General features: G+C 39.1%; 1 protein-coding gene across 1 annotated transcript; it reads left to right on the top strand.

Moving 5' to 3' along the window:
- Positions 1–8,596, top strand: LOC146579004 (uncharacterized). Its single transcript, XM_085267875.1, has 2 exons — positions 1–12; positions 7,709–8,596. The coding sequence occupies exons 1-2, from the start codon at positions 1–3 to the stop codon at positions 8,594–8,596; spliced, it is 900 nt and encodes a 299-aa protein (XP_085124001.1).
- The last annotated feature ends 12,232 nt before the right edge of the window (positions 8,597–20,828 follow it).

Below are 20,828 nucleotides of genomic sequence, written 5' to 3'. Positions count from 1 at the left end.
ATGGAGGTAGAGGTACCTTGGTGTTGCCATCAATCGACTCTATGATGAAGTGTTTGGCTCGCTTTCCACTCATTTCCATTATGCCTGAGCACGTCTTGAGTGTGTATGTCTCTGTGTTCCCGTCCACCTCGAAGATGTCAAAAAACATGGATCGTGCGAGAGAGCGATTGCTCTGATCATCTAAGACTGCATATAGTTTGATTGCTTTCTCTCTCTTGCCAGAAGGATAAACCAGAGCTAGACAGATTTTGGCACAAGACTTGGGGCTATGCCAATCTCCACAGACTTCAGTGCACATGGCTTTAGCTGAGGTTGACACTGGCATGGCTTGAGGCTCCCCGCCATGCTTTCCTGTCTCTAGTGGCAGTCTGAAGTCGTGAGGGGGTGGGCCTGGATGCAAAGCCGAGACGTGCTTGTCGCTTTCACATTCCTTACAAGTAATTTTGGCTGTGCAGTTCTTTGCTAGATGCTTGGTGGATCCACAACATCTGAAGCATATGTTCTTCTCCTTTAGGTAAGCTTTTCTTTCTTCAAGAGACTTACTACGAAAACTGCGACATTTCCTAAGAGGGTGTGGTTTCCTATGGAGAGGACACTGCTTGTCTGGGTCATCCCACTTATCCAATTCACTTACCCCCAGTTCACATGACACATCTGTCTTTCTTACTGATATCTGTGTTCTGTTGTACCTTATAGGTCGTTCAGCTTTCCCTACTCCTGTTGAGAGAAAAAAGAAGCTGGGATCATTCCTGATTCTCGCTTGTTCTCGTACAAACTGGGAAAAGACAGAGAAAGGTGGGAAGGCAACGTTGTGGTTTGTTTTGAACTTGGATGCACATGAAATCCACTTCTCTTGCAATGTGTGTGGTAGTTTCTCTACAATAGGATTGACACCACGTGCTGTGTCGAGGAAAGCGAGCCCAGGTGAGTGCCCTTCTGCTTTGGCGAGTTCCAGTTCAAGTAAGAGGTCACCAAGTTCCCTCAGCCTGCTGTTGTCTTTGGCAGATATTTTTGCAAAGTCTTCCATTTTCTTAAAGAGGGCATGTTCAATCACCTCTGGAGCTCCATATGACTCCTCCAAGCGCTGCCAAACCATTTCAAGGCTTGCAGCAACATTATAAATTTGCGCAGCGCTGACTCTCCTTGCTTGCTCAGACGACTGTGGTCCTAACCATTTTATAAGGAGGTCAAGTTCCTCTCTAGGTGACAAAGACAAGTCCTTGATTACATTTAAGAAGGAGGATTTCCATGTCCGGTAGTTTTGGGGTTCGTCGTCAAATTTCTGTATAGTAGTTGACACAAGCTCTCGTCTCATTAAATATTTTGCCACATCTGTTATAGCAGATGAGTTATTGTGGGTAGGTGGTATTGGCGTGAGTGGTTCAAACTGATGTGCTGGACTTGTGTATGTCCCATGATCGTGGTGATCGCTGGGTGGATGTTGCGGTCTAAGCTCCTGATGTGTGAGGTCCTCCTCTTTCCACAAAGGTGCTTTGGGTAGAGCCACAGATGAGCTTGGATATCCTTTTTTAAGGTATGGTGATGACTGTGTGTCATCTTCAGCAGGAGTATTTTCTTGAATATTTTGCACATATGACTGTCTGTCAATGTAATCTTGAACTCTTTGCTTACAGTCTGCAGGGATGATTGGGAGTTGCCCGCTTTTCTGGGAATTTTGTTCCTCCAGCTGAACCGCTGCCTCTAAGACCTGTGCTTCAGCTGATGCAGCAGCAGCCATTTTCTTCACCTGGAGAATATGCAGCTGTGCTTGGATTTGGGCTTGTTGTTTCATAGCTTCCGCTTCTTGTTCCGCATAAGCCAACTGCGCTTGTGCAGCCTCTGCTTTGGCACGTGCCCTGAGCGCTGCAACGCTTGCTGTTGACCTGTTGGAAAGTTTTGAGCTGGAACAGTATGATCTTGTCTCCAGAGATCCAAGTGTCTCTACCTGCTGGGCTTGGTTAGCTGATGGCTCAGACATTGTGAATACAGTAGCCGCCTTGAATGGTGAAATCTGCTGAATTGTATGCCTTTTTACTGTTCTGTCCTCACTAGATGTGGGCGTGATTTAGCTTATCCAGTTTGACAGACAGTGAACAGAATGAGAAGAAGAGAATGCTTTGAACTGAGATTCTTCTTTACTTCGATCTGCATCTCCAGTTTACAGGCCATGTTACTGAGGCTTCTTATACATGGTATCCTTTATCCATTTTCATTACTCTCCTTTCTCTTTTCTTTTTGTAAAACTAAATAAACACAAAACAGATAATTACCTTCTCATTCACTGAACATACATAATGTACTAATTGAAACTTAGTTTTCATGACAACCAGCAAAAAACATAAATCTTAAGGTTGCCTAAATTAAACATAAACATCACCTTCAGTTAACTAGCATTATTGATCATAGCAAGTTAGCAAACACATGCTAATATACAGTCGCTAGCACACAAGTAGCTTTACAAATGAGTAATGACCACACAGCTGAAATAGTAACTCAGTATATGCACATTACACATGCATCACAAATCAGATAGTTAAGGTTATAGTATGTAATGAAAACTTACAGGCATGCGTGGGCAAAAGTTTCACCTCCACTGAGCACTTGTAGCAAACTAGCTGGGCATAACAACTTCCCAAGTACCAACTGTGGCCACAAGAGGGTGCCAAATCATACAAACAAAAGCATATTCCCACATTAAAGTTATACCAACACAGCTGTATCAACCTCAATGGGGCTTTAATGCAACAGTTAGACTCGCTGATTACACATAGATGATTTAACTACTTTAGGGGCATTTCACTTTTCTAAAAGTTTCACAGGCCAATAGTTTTAAATAGAGCACCGCAAACAACATGTATTTCTTTTAGAAATAAGCTGTGATACTTCTAAAAAACACATATTCCCACACTCTGTAACAGTTAGGCTCCCAACAGTCTGCAAAAGAAGTCATGAAGCAAACAAAAGAGGCTCCTTATCAAGAGCATCCCAGCCCAAAGGTGTTTTCTCACAAACAGTTAATGGCTTTAATGCAACTAGTCTTATCATGTCAGAGGCCAGCAGAAACCATGACCAACAGAGTCTCCAAAGACTTTCCACCTTTCTTCCTTACATCACACTCTTTTATCTCTACATCTCAGAGGTCAACTGAAAGTAGCCCCACCTATATAAAAACACCCCATCAGACACACAGTATTTTCCTCAGCACTTCACAACTGCCGCAAGGTATATCGTTTTAACTTTTTATTTTTTCACTTGAATGTGCGTTGGAGTCGACTTTGCTACCCGCACAGAGCGTTTCTGACAGTCGGGCGCTGCTTATACAATAGAGAAAAGCAACAATACAGAGTGTTTCTCTGCTCCAAGAAATCCGAGGGCCTTTCACAAGGTAAGCATGTCTGTTATACCCAGGGCATAAATGTCTGTATGTCAGTGCTAATTATTCAAAACCTGTTTAAAACGTGACACATATTTTGTCCGAAAACATTTCCTCTAAATTTGCAAAGTTACTGATTTAAAAAATATATATTTTCGAATTTTTAGTTGCATGTCAAACATATGATAGACTCTTGAGCATATTTATATAGCTAAATTCACAATGGTATAACCGTGCTAAATAAAAGAGGCCCAAGCACCAAGGCACTCTAATGCAAACCTCTAAACTGTATGTTGATAAGTACATGTAGCGTACCTCTACCTCTACAGCTGAAAACAGTTTGTATCAGCACTCTGAGGGTCTGCTGAATTGTTTTTAATACGGCACTTTTTGACGAACAGCAGATGATGAAATCCTCTTTATTGTAGAAACTGTCCCTAAGCTATTGTTGCTCATACTTACTGAGGTCCCTAGTGAGAATGGAATGCTACTGAACTGGGACACAGTATGGTGGTGGAATAAGAGTTTCCACAAATATTTTTGATGCATTCTGTAGAGGAATAAAAGTCTGGGGACAAATGAGTGACTTGTCCATAACTCCGGCCAAGGTCACTGATGTATTTGTTAATGTAAAAAATATCAGTGCATTATATTGATGCTCATGACTATGTCACTCCAATTTTTACACTTTGCAAAATGCATTCACTAGGGCATTGGACATTTTATTATGTTGGTTGTAGCCATATGGTGGTCTCCACTCTTTAAATGAAATGCAGATTTGAATAATTATTTATTACTATTGTGGCTGTGATGGCCATGTTGCCATTTGCGATATCAGGATAAACGTAAAACTCCAAAACAATCCACAAATAGAGTTTAGCTAAGTCGAGAGAATCTGACTGTATTATATATACATGGAAACTAAAGTAAAGCAAACAAAAAACCTGTGACATCCTTGTTTTTGATTTATTTCAATAAGCCCGAAAGATATATATTAAATATATATATTTTTAACCATTCTTCCAGAAGAGTGTTTTTGAGTCAGGCCATTTGGACTATTGCCTTGCGTGCAGTCTCCGCCCAAATCCCTAAGGCGTTCTAACAGGTTGAGGTCAGGACTGTGCCAGTGAAGTTTGTCCACACCAAACTTGCTCATCCATGTCTTTATGGACCGTGCTTTGTGTTTTGTGCACTCATCCACAGTCATGGTGGAACAAGAAGGGGCCAAACTGTTCCCACAAAGATTTGGGCATGTTTTTGTATGCTCAAGTATTAAGAGTTCCCTTCACTGGAGCTAAGGGATGAGCCCAACTCCTGAAAACCCCAAGACTTCTCTATTGGATTGCCAGATAGAAAAGCATAATTTGTCACTCCAGAGAACACACCTCTGGCCATCTACTAGACACCACTTGATCCCGCAGTTTGCATTGCTCTTGATGATGTAATCTTGGATGCACCTGGAACCACTAAATGATAAGATGGCACGTACCACATTTGAATTAGAGCTCATGGTTTTGTGACATGCAAAGAACCCCCAGCTTTAATTAATTGTCACACACACACACACACATTTTTCAACATATATTTGGACAGGACACCGGTATATGAGAGTTTGAAGAAACAGGAAACGGACACATCCTCATTTATTAAGAAGAAATAAGTAGACTACAGATAAGGTTTGACTGTTTTAAGGTATTCATAGTGTCTAATATTAATTCTAATATTCTATTTAACCTTTTGTAAAACAGTTACCAAATTTCTGGTGACCCGTGTAGAGCTATGGGTAGCTTTAGATTGGGTCCGGAGTTATTTGGGTGACAGGAAGCAGTTTGTGAAATTAAATGGTGGTTGCTCCTTATGTATGGACATTGCTTGTGGTGTACCCCAAGGGTCAGTATTAGGTCCAAAATTCTTCAACTTGTACATTAACGACATCTGTAAAGTGTCCAAAGTATTAAAAATGGTTCTCTTTGTTGACAATACAAACATTTTTTGCTCTGGTGATGATCTGCAGAATTTATTGGAGGATATGACTGAATAAATCTAAACTTATGTTATTCGGAAATAGTAGTTTAAATACAAATGCTAAGATTCAAATAAATGGTGCCGATATTGAAAGAGTCAGTGAAAATAAATTTCTGGGGGTAATAATAGATGACAAACTTAACTGGAGAGCTCACGTAAGATGTATTCATTCCAAAGTATCACAGAGCATTGCAGTCCTAAACAAGGCAAAACAGGTATTCGACAGAACATCACTTCATATACTACATACTATCATATACTATACTGTTCACTGGTTTCACCATACTTAAGCTATTGTCACGGCTGGCGGGTTGAGCCGTGTGGTGTGGAGGAAAAGGAGGACCCAAAATGCAGACAGCTGACTGATGATATGAGTGAGAGTTTATTTACAGGTGACAGTGGCAGGAACAGACAACGAATCATGAGACATACTAACGGAAATCTAAACTAAAACTAAAGAGCAACTAGAAATCCTCAGGACACGGGGTGAAAGGCAGAGAGACGCAGACTGACGGAGGATACCAAAAACGCAGAGATACACGGATGAATGCAGATGAACGCAGACGAGCCAACAACGAACACAGACCGACACCCACTAAATATACACACACAAGGTAATCAGGTAATCACACACAGGAGGGAAGAACAGCTGATCTGAATACACATGAGGACCAGAGGAGACAAGCTAAACACAATGACAACAGACACAGACTTTCAGAACAAAACAGGAAATCTAGGACCCAAACCGGACACAAGGGGGGAGGACACAGAATAACTAGAACAGAGGAAAATAATCACAAAACACAAAACACTGGGTCAACGACCCAGGACCATGACAGCTATTGCGCAGAGGTCTGGGGCAATAACTATAAAACCACATTACATTCACTTTTTACTCTTCAGAAAAAAAAGCACTTCGAATCATCCACAATGCAGGTTATAGGGAACATACAAACTCACTATTTTTGCAGTCTGAAATATTGAAAATTGACGATCTAGTGAAATTCCAAACAGCACAAATTCTATTCAAAGCAAAAAACAAAGAACTGCCAGGTAATATTCTGAGTATGTTTTTTTTGAAAGAAGGATGTTATAACTTAAGGGGTTTTTGTAACTTGAAAACAGGGAAGGTGCGTACTACAAGAAAAGGCTTTTGTGTTTCTGTGAAACTGTGGAACAGTCTGAATATGGAATTAAAGCAATGTCCAAACATAAAACTGTTCAAAAAGAGTTATAAAAATATGATCTTCTCAAACTATAAAGAAAAGGAAAATATTGAAATTAAGTGAATGTCTCTATTTAAAAAAAATCTATAAAAAATTCATGATGTGATATTATAGTATATAGTATATCAGATATCTGTTCACTATTTTTATTACAAATTATATCAGTAAGGAAGCTGACTAAATATTAACTAATAATTTATGGCAAAGGGGTGGGATTAAATAAGTGTTTCCTTCTCACCTCTCCCTTTCAACATGTAAATTAATAAGAACGGTAGCCATATTGAAATGTATTGGTTTTTTTGTATAGTATTTTGTTTTCTCTCTTTTCTTTTCTAAATGTATCTGTATATTGTTTACATGCTTGAAATAAATTACCAATCAATCAATCAATCAATCAAATACCTAAATACCTGGAATTCGCAGCAATGGACAGTGCACAAGAGAGTACAGACAGGGTGGAGTAGTTGGAGACAAGTGTCCAGGGTGATTGGTGTTGTGACAAAAGGATGTTAGCAATAGTGAAATGGAAGATTTACAATATCATAGTGGGATCTCCTATGATGCATGTTGTGGAGATGGTGGAACTAAGAAAAAGACATGAAGCTGAGCTGGAGGTGAGATTTTTGTTGGGAGTGACAAGGATGGATAAGATTAGAAAAGAATATATCAGAGGGACAGTTAAGGTTAGAGGTAAAGTTAGAGAGGCAAGGCTAAGACGGTCTGGACATTTGCAGATGAGGAGTAATGGATAATGTCGAATGTGGAGCTGTCAGGCAGGAGGAAGAGGGAAAGACTAAAGAAAAGATTCATGGATGTAATGCAGGGCACACAGAAGGTTGGGAAAACAGAGGAGGATACTGGTGATAGGATGAAATGGAGGCAGATTATCCACTGTGGCGACCATTAAGGGGAGGAGCTAATAGACTTAAAAGAAATCTATTAAGAGTTTTTCTTGCAGAAGCACAAATATATTTTGTGAGACTCTGTTAAAAACTTCATCACTGCAACCGTATCGAATAACTTACAGCATGTTTTAGTTTTCACACAACATGACATTATTTACTATTTTTGCTGTCTTCCATAGGTCATGTTCATCAACACTTCCTCCTCTCTCTCATCCTTAAATTCCTCCGTTAACTCGTTTGCGTCAACATGCCATAATTCAACAGTCTTTACCATCTACACCTCCATGACCATCCTCCTCTTCCTTCCACTCTACATCTTCATCCTCTACATGGGCTTCCAACAGTGGTGTCAGAAATCTGCACATGCAGGGGCAACAATGACCAACTCCAACTTCTTCACCTACAACATGATGTGGGTGGAGAGTTTTGGAGCTTTTGGATCAGTCTTCTACACCCTGGGTGTTTATACCAATAAGATAACAATGATTTATGTTGGAATGTATATGTTTACCATCCTTCTTCCTGTAGAGACTTTGTTTCATGTCCTGACCTGTCTGGAGCGCTACCTGGCTGTTGTTCACCCCATCACCTATATGCATCTACGAGAATCACATGGTGTCAGGATTAGAAACATCTGTGCTGTTTGTGCGTGGCTGCAGTGTGTTGTATGGTTGGGGATAAATTTAATGCTTGGGTCTCAATATTTAAATATGCTACTTGTGTCCTACTTGGGTGTCTGCATGGTTGTTGTTGTTTTTTGTTGCCTATCTGTTCTTCATGTTCTGAGTCGCCCAAGACCAGGGGATGTGGGCAAACACAAGGAACAGTTTGACCTACCAAAGCTCAAGGCTTTCCGCATGATCATGGTGATAACAGGAGTGCTCCTGCTGAGATTTGCTGGGCTGATTTTTGTGTTTGTATTGCAATATTTTTCATTGAAAGAATTGTGCGTTTTGACTGAATTAGCAGTTTGGTTGAGTGTACCCAGCCGCCTCGTTCTTCCTCTGCTTTTTCTGCACAAAGTAGGAAAACTGGCATGTTGTAGGAAAAAAAAAAGAATAAAATAAAAAAAATCACGATATAAGAGGCACCTGTGAAGTAACTGAAGTTTCTATGGCTCATTGATGTTTTAGTGTTTTAAATGTACTGTATCTCCTCAGAGATAGTTTATGTTGCTAATTATCATTTTGGTACATGGAACCAACATAACTATCAGTAATACCAGCTGGATTAGTTTAGTTTAGAAAGTTTTAGTCTGCTTCTTGTTGTGTACTATGATATTACATTACGATACTAACTTCAGAAAGATGACATAAAGAGTTGAGCATTTTTTTTGACATGCATAGGAGCCAAAACCATTCAAGAATATTCCACTTCTTTGCCTTTAATAAACTCCTGGGTTGCTTTGGCTTCATCTTTTGGATCATTGTGTCACAGCGGGGTGTGCCAGTATTTTGCAAAGGACTCAAGAGCAGATACTGTAGGAGACAGAACTTAACTTAAACCAAAAGCGAGCCTTTATTTGGGCTGATGAAAAAAAACAGCATTAACATTAAGGTAAAATCAGAAACCACTGCTAAACTGAGAATAGGCTATGAGAACCATGAAACTCTGACAAAACTATGAAAGCTATGACGAGACTATGGTTTGGCATAACAGACGACCTCACAATGAGTGAGCAAAAACACACAGACTAAATACACACAAGGGGTAATCAGGGGAAGTGGAAACACATGAGGAAACAGCTGACACAAATGAACCTAATGACGTCACAGGGAAAGTGAACCTAAATACAATGACAAAGATGCACCAAACTCTTTCAAAATAAAGCAGGAAACACTAAGAACATACAATATTCTAAGAATAAAACTAAAATACGCAAAACACTGGGTCGCAGACCCAGTACCGTGATGCATTGTCCATCTGTTTTATGAAACACCGCCCAGTCAGTGTGACTACATTGTCTCTGAACACATCAGAATTAATTTGGCTCATTTTGTCCAATGTCACATCATCATTAAACACTAGTGTCCCAACACCAATGACAGCCCTGTATGCCTAAGCAATGACACTGCCTCCGCCGTGTTTTACAACTGATGTAAAGGTATGCTTTGGATCATGAGCTGTTCCACACCTTCTCCATACCTTTTTTTTTTTGCCATTGATCTTGGTCTCATTTGTCCAAAGAATGTTTTTCCAGAACTGTGCTGGGTCTTATTTAAATAATCTAGGCTTTCTATTCTTGAGGCCAGTGGCGGTCCTAGCCTGCCCCCCCCACACACACGCATACACACACATAAAACATATTAAGGATTGTACATTAACATAAAACTGTTGTCGAAATTCACCAGAGAAGCACACACACACATGAAGAGAGGGAGAGTATGCATTGTATGCAAACGGCTACCAAACAGCCATCATAATTCGTCATACATTGAGAACAGGACAAATCAACAACTGACAATCACTAATTAATATTAAAATCTGTAACATAATGTATTGTTTGGAGTTTAGTCTGTTACTGTTACTGTTTTTACCATTTCTTCTTGGAGCAACTGTAATCCATATTATTTTCTTAGGGTTTAATAAAGTATTCTGATTCTGGTTGTTTCAGGATGACCTGCCATTATAAAGTGACACATCTGCTTACCTGCATCTTTTGCTCGTTTCTCCTCCTCTTCTTTTCTATTTTTTTCTAAACTGAGCACCTGATGGCTTTGAACTTTTCTTGTCCATCTTCCATTGGTTTTAATTTTGCACTCCAGTATGAACACAAATCCACCAACCCGAGAATCACCACAGCATAACCTAATAGACCTACACCTTAGTTCACAGATTCACTTTGTCTAAGGTGTATTTCTGGGATTTCACACAACCCAGGATTCAAATCATGAATAGATAATGGGCTTGGATTTACAACATTATGAATGAAAACATTATGAATGAAATGTGCTCTATTTGGAGGGAGCAGGTCTTCCTCCCCTTTCCACGGGTTGTGTGTGAGACATTAAATCATCAAAATATAAAATATAAATTTTAAATTGTTATTGATCCCTTTACCCCTGGTCCTAAAGTGTATATTTATTTTCTTACTCTTCTTATATTTATTGTTTGTTTACTTGCACTGCTGTAACTGGAGCCTCGTCGTCTCGTCTCTCTCTATAGTGTACTGCATGCAGCGGAGATGACAATAAAGTTTACTTTGACTTCGGTAGCAAGCAGGCGCACCGAGAGTGTTGTTCACTTGGTTGACTGTTGTGAGGGGATTTCTCTTCACCGTGAAAATAACTGGATTTTTTTAATGTTTGATGGCCCAAATTTGAGCACTACACCAAATACCGGGTATGAGTTTATTATGTGACACCTCTCAAAACACAAATATATCCACACCTACAACCACTAAATGATTGTCTTGTGGCCAGGGATGCACATCGCATTTGAATAAGATGTCATTAGTGCAAAGCCCACACTTTTTTCCAATCTGGCTTCCATAGAGCTCACTCTACTGAAACTACACTTGTTGGAGTCTCCGGTGACATCGTGATGAGATGTGATGCAGGAGAATGCTCTGTTTTGCTGATGTTGGATCTGACATCTGCCTATGACACTGTTGACCTTCATAGTTTGCTAAATAGGCTGAGACACTGGGTGGGTACATCTAGGTCTTCTTTGAACTGGTTCACATCTTATTTGTGTGAACGATCCTTACTGTTGCGTGATGTAGAAACAGTGGATTTATTATTTACTGGATTGTGGATTGTTTTGTCACTGGGATAGACTGAAGAGACGGTATTCTATATTCAAATCCATCCTCACCCTGAGCCACTAAATGTTCTTTACTTGGCCACTGGCACATATAAAATTTAAATTTGCAGTCAGAGCTCTTTCAGCATGCAAAGAACTGCTGCTTCTGTTTATTTAGAAATTTTTCCAGACACACCTATTTGAACAAGCTATTATTGTTACAGGACAGTGGTCTATGGCAGTGTATGGGAAAAAAACAGAAAGAGACATGCCAAGGAACAAACAAAAATTCTGTAATAAAGATTTGATGAATAATTATTTTTGATAGCGTGAAAATGACAGATGTGACGACAACTGTGTTTGCAGTTTCACACAGTTTGTATTGGCTCTGTCTTTTTGCTAAAAGCACAACCACACACCTCATCTTTCACAGGGGAGACATGATCATGTGATGGACCTCAGGTGTGTGTCAGCCTCCCCTGACACCGCACCCTGAATGCACTTCTCCACTCCTCCCCTGCAGCTAAGCCACAAACCACACCCCACCATAGATAGGCTTCATTACCAGTGTTTTGCTTGACTGTTTTATGTACCATGAAAAATACTAAAGATGTACAGGTCCAACAGTTTCTTTGATTTGATTTTTGATTTTGATTTTATTGATTAGCATTCAAATTCAAATCTCAGTGAAAACAGTGAAAAAAAACCAAACAAACAGTGAAAACAGAACAAAAATCTACCATAAAGAAAGAAAGCATGAGACAAGGCTAATCAAAAGGTATTGGCTGAAGCATTTGCTTATTACGCCAACCCTTTTCACAAAATATCTTTTTGTATGCAGCTCCTGTACACAGGGCTTGAAGAAAATAATAAAACAAAGCAAAAACCAACCAACCAACCAACCAACCAACCAACCAACCAACCAAACAAACAAACAAACAAACAAACAAACAAACAAACAAACAAACAAACAAAGAAAAAAAAACTTTCCACCTTAGATAAGTAACTACATCAAAGCAAAAGAATCAAGAGGTTGTTTTTTTTTTCTCCTTTTTGCTCTTTTCATTCTTGATTTATATATTTTTCTATTACTCTATTTTTAAACATGTTTTTAAACAAGGAAAATGAACTACACCTTTTTAAATCACTGTCATAACTATTCCACAGGTTAACTCCTCTAACAGAAACACATCTCTGCTTTATATTTGTCCTTATCTTGTTTTTTTTAAAGAAATCTCTTCCCCTTAAGTCATATTGACTCTCTCTGACTTTGAACAGCTTCTGAGTACTGGGGCAAAGCAAGTTATTTTGTGCTTTATACATTATCTGTGCCATTTTATTTTCAACTAAATCATAAAATTTCAGGGTATTCAGATTAATAAACAAAATGTTTGTTGGTTCTATATAGTTTGATTGGTTTATAATTCTTATAGCTTTTTTTTGTAACTTGAAAATATGAAGAGTGTTCGTTTTATATGCATTACCCCATATCTCCAGACAGTAAGTCATATATGGAAGCAACAGAGTACAATAGAGTGTGTATAATGATTTTTTGTTCAGGACATGCTTTGTTTTATAGAGAATAGCAATGGTTTTTGACATTTTTGTTTTCACGTGGTTTATATGAGACTTCCAACTCAGCTTATTATCAATTATCACTCCAAGAAATTTATTTTCGTACACTCTTTCAATTTCAATTCCATTAACCCTTATTTTAGATACATTTTTCATTTGTCTAGTGCCAAAAATAATCAATTTTGTTTTCTTTATATTTAATGATAACTTATTTACATCAAACCAGTTTTTTAATATATTTAACTCCTTTTCCGCTGTAGTCAGAAGCTGTTCTAAGTTTTTACCTGAGCAGTACAGAGTGGTATCATCAGCAAACAATACACATTTTAACAGTTTGGAAACACTACATATGTCATTTATATATAATATAAATAATTTAGGGCCCAGCACAGAGCCCTGAGGAACACCACAAGTTACCTTCAACTGCTTAGATTTTACATTATTGAATTCGACATATTGATATCTTTCATCCAGGTAACTTTTCATCCACTTGTATGCTATCCCTCTTATGCCATATCTCTCTAGTTTATTTATTAATATAGAATGATCAATTGTATCAAACGCTTTTTTTAAGTCTATAAAAACACCAACAGTATATTCCTTATTATCTATTGCATTAGATATCCCTTCAACAAGTTCCATCACTGCCATTGAAGTGGACCTTTTCACTCTAAAGCCATATTGGTTATCACTTAGGAGATTATGCTTCTCAATATATTTATCAAGTCTATTAACAAATAACTTTTCTAAAATTTTTGAGAACTGTGGGAGTAGTGATATTGGCCTATAATTGGTAAACTGACATCTCTCTCCATTTTTATGGATTGGAATAACTTTTGCTATTTTCATTTGTGAGGGAAACACACCAGTTTGAAAGGACAGATTACAAATGTATGCGAAAGGTTGCACTATATATTCTATAATACTTTTAACTAATATCATGTCAATACCAAAACAGTCAGTGGACTTTTTATTTTTAAATGTCTTCACAATGTTAATTATTTCTCTATGAGTTGCAGCACCAATAAACATGGAGGACACATTCTGAGTAATATGTTTATTTAGGTCGTTATTATTTCTTGACTCTGGAATTTCTTTTGCTAAATTAAAGCCAACATTTACAAAGAAATCATTAAATTCATTTGCAATGTCTTTAGTTTTATCAAGCACAATATCTTTATCTTTTTAAAAATAATCTGGATAATTCTTATTTTTTGAGCCCTTTTTGATTATACTGTTTAATATCCTCCATGTTTCTTGTGTGTTACTTCTACTTTGCTCCAATAATTTGTGGTAATATTCTTTCTTACTTGTTCTTATAATATTTACTAATCTATTTTTATATAACTTGTACTTTATTTCAGCATCTTTTGTCCTCTGTTTTATGAATCTCTTATATAGATTATTTTTCTTTTTACATGCATCTTCTATCCCCTTTGTGATCCATGGCTTATTTGATCTGTGATGCTTTCTAGTGATTTTCATTAAAGGACAGTGTTTTTCATATAGTGAAATTACAGTTGATAAGAATGCATCATACGCACTATTTGAATCTTCATTTGCAAAAACCTCATTCCAATTGTGTTCCTTTAAGTCCACCTGGAGGGCAGCAATGGCTCTTGTTGTTCTATGTCATATCATATCAAATATTTGATTCTTTTGTTTAGTTTTAATCCCAAAATAATTTTGAAAAATTGCAAAAACAGGAAGATGATCGCTTATATCAGTTATAAGAAGTCCACCTACTATTTCATGGTCAATTTTATTTGTGAATATATTATCTATCAATGTAGCTGTATCAATTGTTATTCTACTTGGTTTTATAATTACAGGGAAAAGGGAATTACTCTACATTGTATTAATGAAATCTGTTGTTTTCTGATGTCCATTTGGGTTTAGCAAATCTATATTAAAATCACCACAAGTTATTTGCACTTTTTTATCATTTAGGTTGCTAAACATGGCAGCAAGTTTTTCATTGAATATCTCAAGGCATGAACCTGGTGTCCTATAGATGCAACTTATAATTATATTGTTAGCTTTTTCAACATGAATTTCAATAGTGACACATTCCAATATGTTATCTATGGTGCTTGACATGCATTCAATCAGACTACATTTCAAAACTTTATCTACATATAAAGCAACACCGCATCCTTTTTTATTCACCCTGTTCATTGTAAATAATTCATATCCTCCCAGTCCCATTTCACTAACTTTCTCATTATCGAGCCATGTTTCTGATATTGCAATTATGTTAAACTTTTTTAACTTACTTAAACATTCTGTAATTTTAGAAATTTTTTTATACAGGCTTCTACTATTGAAATGTATGACCGACAATGCATTTGCCATATTAATATTCACATTGAATTGGTCATCTGTATAGTACTCACAAGTATTATTGGTGTTATTGTAGAAGTGGGTATCTGGGTCAATGTTACTTTCAGGGTCATGCATGTTGTGCTCTGCATAGTTAAACGTTTTGAAGTTCGTTTTCTCAGCGTGTGTGGCAAAATAACCACCTTGACAGTCCTTTTCATAATCAAAGTCTTCCTCTTCAATATCTCCGAATGGAAACCTATAATCTGTGTCCAAACTTGTCATTTATGTGTTTTTGTTGTTGTTGTTTCCATTGTTTTTGAGCCATAAGGCCAGAAACACTTTCCATACCCATTGTTCATTATCCAATCGTCACTTTTCCAATAGATTCCATAACAGATTCCTGATTATTTATATTGCTCTAAGTCTTTGAGTTCTCTTATCATCACAACTTTCGCTTCTTCGGGATTGCCATTTAGTCTTATCATTACTTTGCAGTTCCTCGTCCATGTCGCTTGTATCTTATTTTGTTTTCTCAGGCTGCGTGCCTGTCTTGCAATTTTGTTGAGTGATGGTAACATTAATGTTCTTGGAAACTATTCATGTAAAGTAACTTAAAGGCAGTAAAGTCTACTGACACCAGCAGACTTTGAATACAAACTTTTTAAATGATCTGCTCTAAGGACAGCTACAGTGTTTCGACCTTTAAGAACACCTGCATAGAGCAGGAAAACTATTATATTTTAGGAAGAAAATGGATTCAGGATGAAGGATTGGGTAAAAACATAAATGACATAAAGACAGGAAATGTTAGTTAATAATGTGTTATTTACAAAAGTTTATTTTTTAATAACTAACCTCGTATTGTGAATGAATAATCTCAGTTGTTCTCCTGACTGAAGTTTAGCCCGTGTATAGCATCCTGCTATGCGATTGCATTTGTCCCTAACCACCAGAATCCCTCACGTTACTTTTATCGAGTGGAAAAAAAGTTGGCGTTCATCCTCCAGCTTCAATGTGCTAATGTTATGCTAACATAACTATGTTGCTAGCAATCGCGTAGCACAACATTACATATCAGGTAGTCCAACTTCAGTAACCCTGCAAACGCCACTGCTGTTTAGTTTTCTGTCTTCATCTATGTTGGAAGTGGTAGCAGAGCTGTACGTTTTAATTAGTTTCAAAAATCTCTCAGTCAGAACATGGTATATCATGTTTAGGGGGAAACTAGCGAGCTAACTTCCTATTAACTTCTAACTCCATTAAATTTAATAAATTCTGTTTTCATGGATACCTGGATGTTAAACTTAATTGTTACACCTGGTAAAGCAGCAAGCTCTGACAATCCATCAAGCAGTGCACCTTACCAAAGTTGTACTAAAACATTTTTTAACAGATTTCTGCACGCCAAAATCAGTTCGAGGTCAGTAAGCACAACCAGAATTCATACATAAGGCACACCTCGAGTTTTGAGAAAATTAAAGGATTTTAAGTGTGCCTTATAGTGTGGAAAATACGTTATACAGAAGTCTGTGAAGGTTCTCAGTCATCCAGGTCATCGTAGTCAAAGGAGCTTGCAAAGAAAAGCGTCTGGACTTCTTTAAGTTGCTTCTTTAAGCAACTTAAAGAAGTCCAGACGCTTTTCTTTGCAAGCTCCGTTATACAGAAGAAAAGAATATATCGCAATTTATATCGTTACCGCAAGTGCTTCGAATTATACCGCGATATGGATTTTAGGCCATATTGCCCAGCCCTAATGGACATGTTGGTCTTTTTCACAGGACTTGTGTCATGGAGGCTTATATGCATCCTCAGAGATGGTATGCCAACATCATCACGGTCATATGCAAATGCCCCACATTCCTCTCGCAACATCTTCCTCGCAGCCGCTCGCTGATTTTCGTCCAGATGCTGGGGATCCACTGGTGGGTCCCATGACTTTGGTCTCTGTTGGTTTTCTTGTGTCTGTGTGTTACTCGGGTTGTGTGACTTTAGCTCTTTACCGTTTTTGTTCTCTCGTGTCAGCTTGTTTACTTTAGTCTGGATGCCAGCTGCGTATACAGTCTTTACTGGTTTAAGGTATCCAATCACTTTATGGCTCTCCAGATAAATGGTGTGGTCTGTAGTGTAAGTCACAGGGATGGGCACATATGGTACTTTTCTGTCTGGGATTTTCTCCAATACGTCATTGAATATTATGCCCTCTGGTGGTGGGTCAGCCCCATCAGGCAGAAAGAGTATGTCTTGGCCCCGGGCATGTGAACCAACGTGTGCCCGTAAATAAACTGTGGTGACTTGGTTTGCTGACAAAGGAACTCTTCTTATGCCAGTCCTTACCACACCTGTCTCTGGGCATTCACTGCTGTTCTGCACAAGCTTGACAACATTATGTGCAGTGCATACAGTTATTTGAAATGCTTTACTCACATAGTGTGCTAGCTGTTTTCTTCCTCCTTTGTTTTTTACATCTTCCTGATTCACGATAGCTTCAATGACATTGTAGCCAATGATGGGATTGCTAGCCACAGCCGGGTCACTGGATACAAGTACTGGGACTTGCAGCTCATTGGTTGGAGACAAATCGCTGCCTAGTCTGAAGCTGACTTCTATCCAGCCAATGTAGGGAATGGGTGTGTCATTTGCTTTAAACACTTTGAGCGTCTCATTGTCTAGCAGTTCTGAAACGGGTCTGACAACCGTGTGAGGGAGATGGTTTTGCCGCCAGTTTTCATTTACTATACTGGACTGTGCCCCTGAATCCCATAACACCTTGGCTGGGTGATTGTCCATAAAACAGTTTACAGTATATCTGTTTCCTACCAGGCTTACTAGCCATGACTTTCGTTGAGGGGGTAGATAGTGAACCTCAGTTACCGCTGATGGGACACTAGCTGCAGTTTCTTTGGAAGAGATCGGTGAGCTTGGCTGTTTGTTATGGGACCATGGGCTTTGGACTACTGTTGGTCCTATCTCAGTAGTCCAAAGCCCACGGTCCCGATGAAAGTCTCGGTGCTCGGCATCCACGGGAGTAGTGGCCCTCTCTGTTATGGTTATGTCGTTTAGGGGGGACAGTAGCTGATACTTGATAGAGTCACTGAGCAACCCAGTTTCAATGGAGCGGAGGAATTTGCGCTGCATGGTGGCTCTGCTATACAGTTCATCTGTCTCCTCATTTGCCGCTTTCCATAACAACTTCTCTTTAAGTTCAATGGCACAAAATACAAAGTTTAAGGCAGTCTCTTTGGGCTCTTGGGAGATATTGAGGAGCTGATGGTAAAGCTCAGTGGGGCTGTCTACCCTATATTGTCCCTTTAATATGGTGAGCCAATCTGGCGAATCAGGCTGAGATAGAATAACTTATCCTTCTGCCCATGCTCTCCAATCTGCCCACAGATTTTAAACTCCCTCTTCAGTGTTACCTCTTGAAGACTTCGCATCGCCTCTGGTCGGGCTCTGGGTGAGTAATCTGCAATATGAAATGGAGTAGCACATGCGGTGTTCTCAAGATCTTTCTTTGCCCAGACTCTGTGCCATGGGGTTCCCTTTCTGACTGACACTCTCCTTTGCTTAGTCTCTGGATGTATACAGCAATGTCTTTATAACACTGTTTTACTTGATCCTCTTCCTCACTTTTCTCCACATCATCAAACATGCCCTCTGCCAACCTGATGAGTGTTCTCTTGGTCTTGCTGTGAGACTCTGCACTGTCCTGGCCAGAACATTTCAGTCGCCTGCAGACGTCCACAAGATGCTCTCTCTCTCCAACTGCCACAAGACTTCACTCACTTCATCACGCAATGGTTGCAGAGATTCCATTTCTTTTGATTCAAGGTTCGTCTCTTGGGAAAGAAGGTGGTTGGTGATGGTGTTGACTCACTAGCGCTGCCTCACCAAAATATGTTACACCGCTGAAATGATGGGCCAACTCATCTCCCGTGCAACATTTTTTACAGAAAACTGTAAAGACAGAAAAAGATGTCATTAATCATTTCTTTCGGCGCGCGGACTGTACGCTGCCTATTCACCACTAGGGATGGATACCGGTATCCGGTTCTGACATAAACGGTAGTAACCAGACCGAAAAGCAGCGCACATTTCGATGCTTTATTTCTGTGCTTTTTTTTCCTGAGATGTCACACACTTTGGATTCTAGCCAATCATTTTACCTTTGCAAGTGTAGTAGGTGGGTCCAGGTACGTACGTTCTTTTAGAGCAGAGCTACAGATTAAAAATGCCCAAGGCGAAAGTCTGGCTGTACTTCACAGCAAAAAATGCAAACTCAGCAACCTGCAACAAGTGCTTTAAGCTGATACTGTGCAAAGGAGGTAACTCCTCAAATCTGATGAAACACCTGGCGACGTACAGCATTTTGTTAAAAGCCGAGAAATGCGCCGTATTTGATAGCTTGCTGCGAGACCTCACACCGAGCACATCTACTGCAGGTGTGGTGCCTGTTATCAGACAGGGAGTTAGCAACATCCCCCAAAAACCCGAAGAGGGGAGTCCTGGCCCCTAGCCCTGCCAGTGTAGCAGAAATGATGACGGATGATGATGGCAGCAGCAGCCGTTCTTCTCTGCGTGAGTAGCTTAATGTTGTCCATGTGTAATTTACATTGAGTAGGCTAACGACGTTATTACATTAATGCATGTAAGGTGAACTAGCAAACATCATCATAGCTACATGCGGCTGTCTTCTTGTTTGATGGCAGATACTCCCTTCACCCTGGCCAAAAAGGCTAAAATGACCAAAGAAAAAGTGGAAAACAGTTAAACATGAGAGGTTCTTGGACAAAGTTTGTGTTTTTTCCATTGTTTAAGCACTGCTTCCAGCCAAGAGTGATACCATATATGCCCTGTAGCTGCAGAAAAGGCTAACATTGTTGTCTTTTTACAAAAAAAACAGCTGAACATGAGAGGTTTTTGGACCAGTTTTGTGTTCTCCATTCTTTAAGCAGCGGTTCGAGCACTGGTTCGAGCACCGTTTAAGCACCTGCACCGTTTCAAAAGTACCGGTTTGGTACTGGTATCGGATAAAACCTAAACGATACCCAGCCCTATTCACCACTGACACTACTTCTTCTAGTTTAGCGTCAGCTACTGATGCGTACAAGACTGAGCGCCCTCTGCTGGTGGAACTTATATAACAGTAAAGCTGACATTACAGTGGACTTACTAAAAGAAAGTGTCTCTGAGCATAAAATAAAATGGGGGGCTACTATCTTCATGTCTCTGTGTTTAACAACGTGCCACACTGTCATTAGGAACCGCTACATCTATCACTACAGCCGTCTTCTTCTGTTCGTCTACCACCACTATGTCCGGTTGGTTAGCCACCATTTTGTCCGTCTGTATCTTGAAGTCCCACAGGATCTTCGCTCGGTCATTCTCCACCACCCTTGGGGTCATCTCCCATTTTGACCTCAGGACTTCCAGGCTATATTCGGCACAGATGTTTCTGTATACAGTCGTGGCCAATAGTTTTGAGAATGACACAAATATTAGTTTTCACAAAGTTTGCTGCTAAACTGCTTTTAGATCTTTGTCTCAGTTGTTTCTGTGATGTACTGAAATATAATTACAAGCACTTCATACGTTTTAAAGTCTTTTATTGACAATTACACGACATTTATGCAAAGAGTCCGTATTTACAGTGTCGGC

This window comes from Mchenga conophoros, linkage group LG3, assembly GCF_057382185.1.
Source record: "Mchenga conophoros isolate Kocher_MC1m ecotype Shallow Benthic linkage group LG3, M_conophoros_male_GT1.1, whole genome shotgun sequence".
NCBI classification, from domain to species: domain Eukaryota; kingdom Metazoa; phylum Chordata; class Actinopteri; order Cichliformes; family Cichlidae; genus Mchenga; species Mchenga conophoros.
Note: the sequence above shows the minus strand (reverse complement) of the source record. Positions and strands in the feature narration are given on the sequence as shown.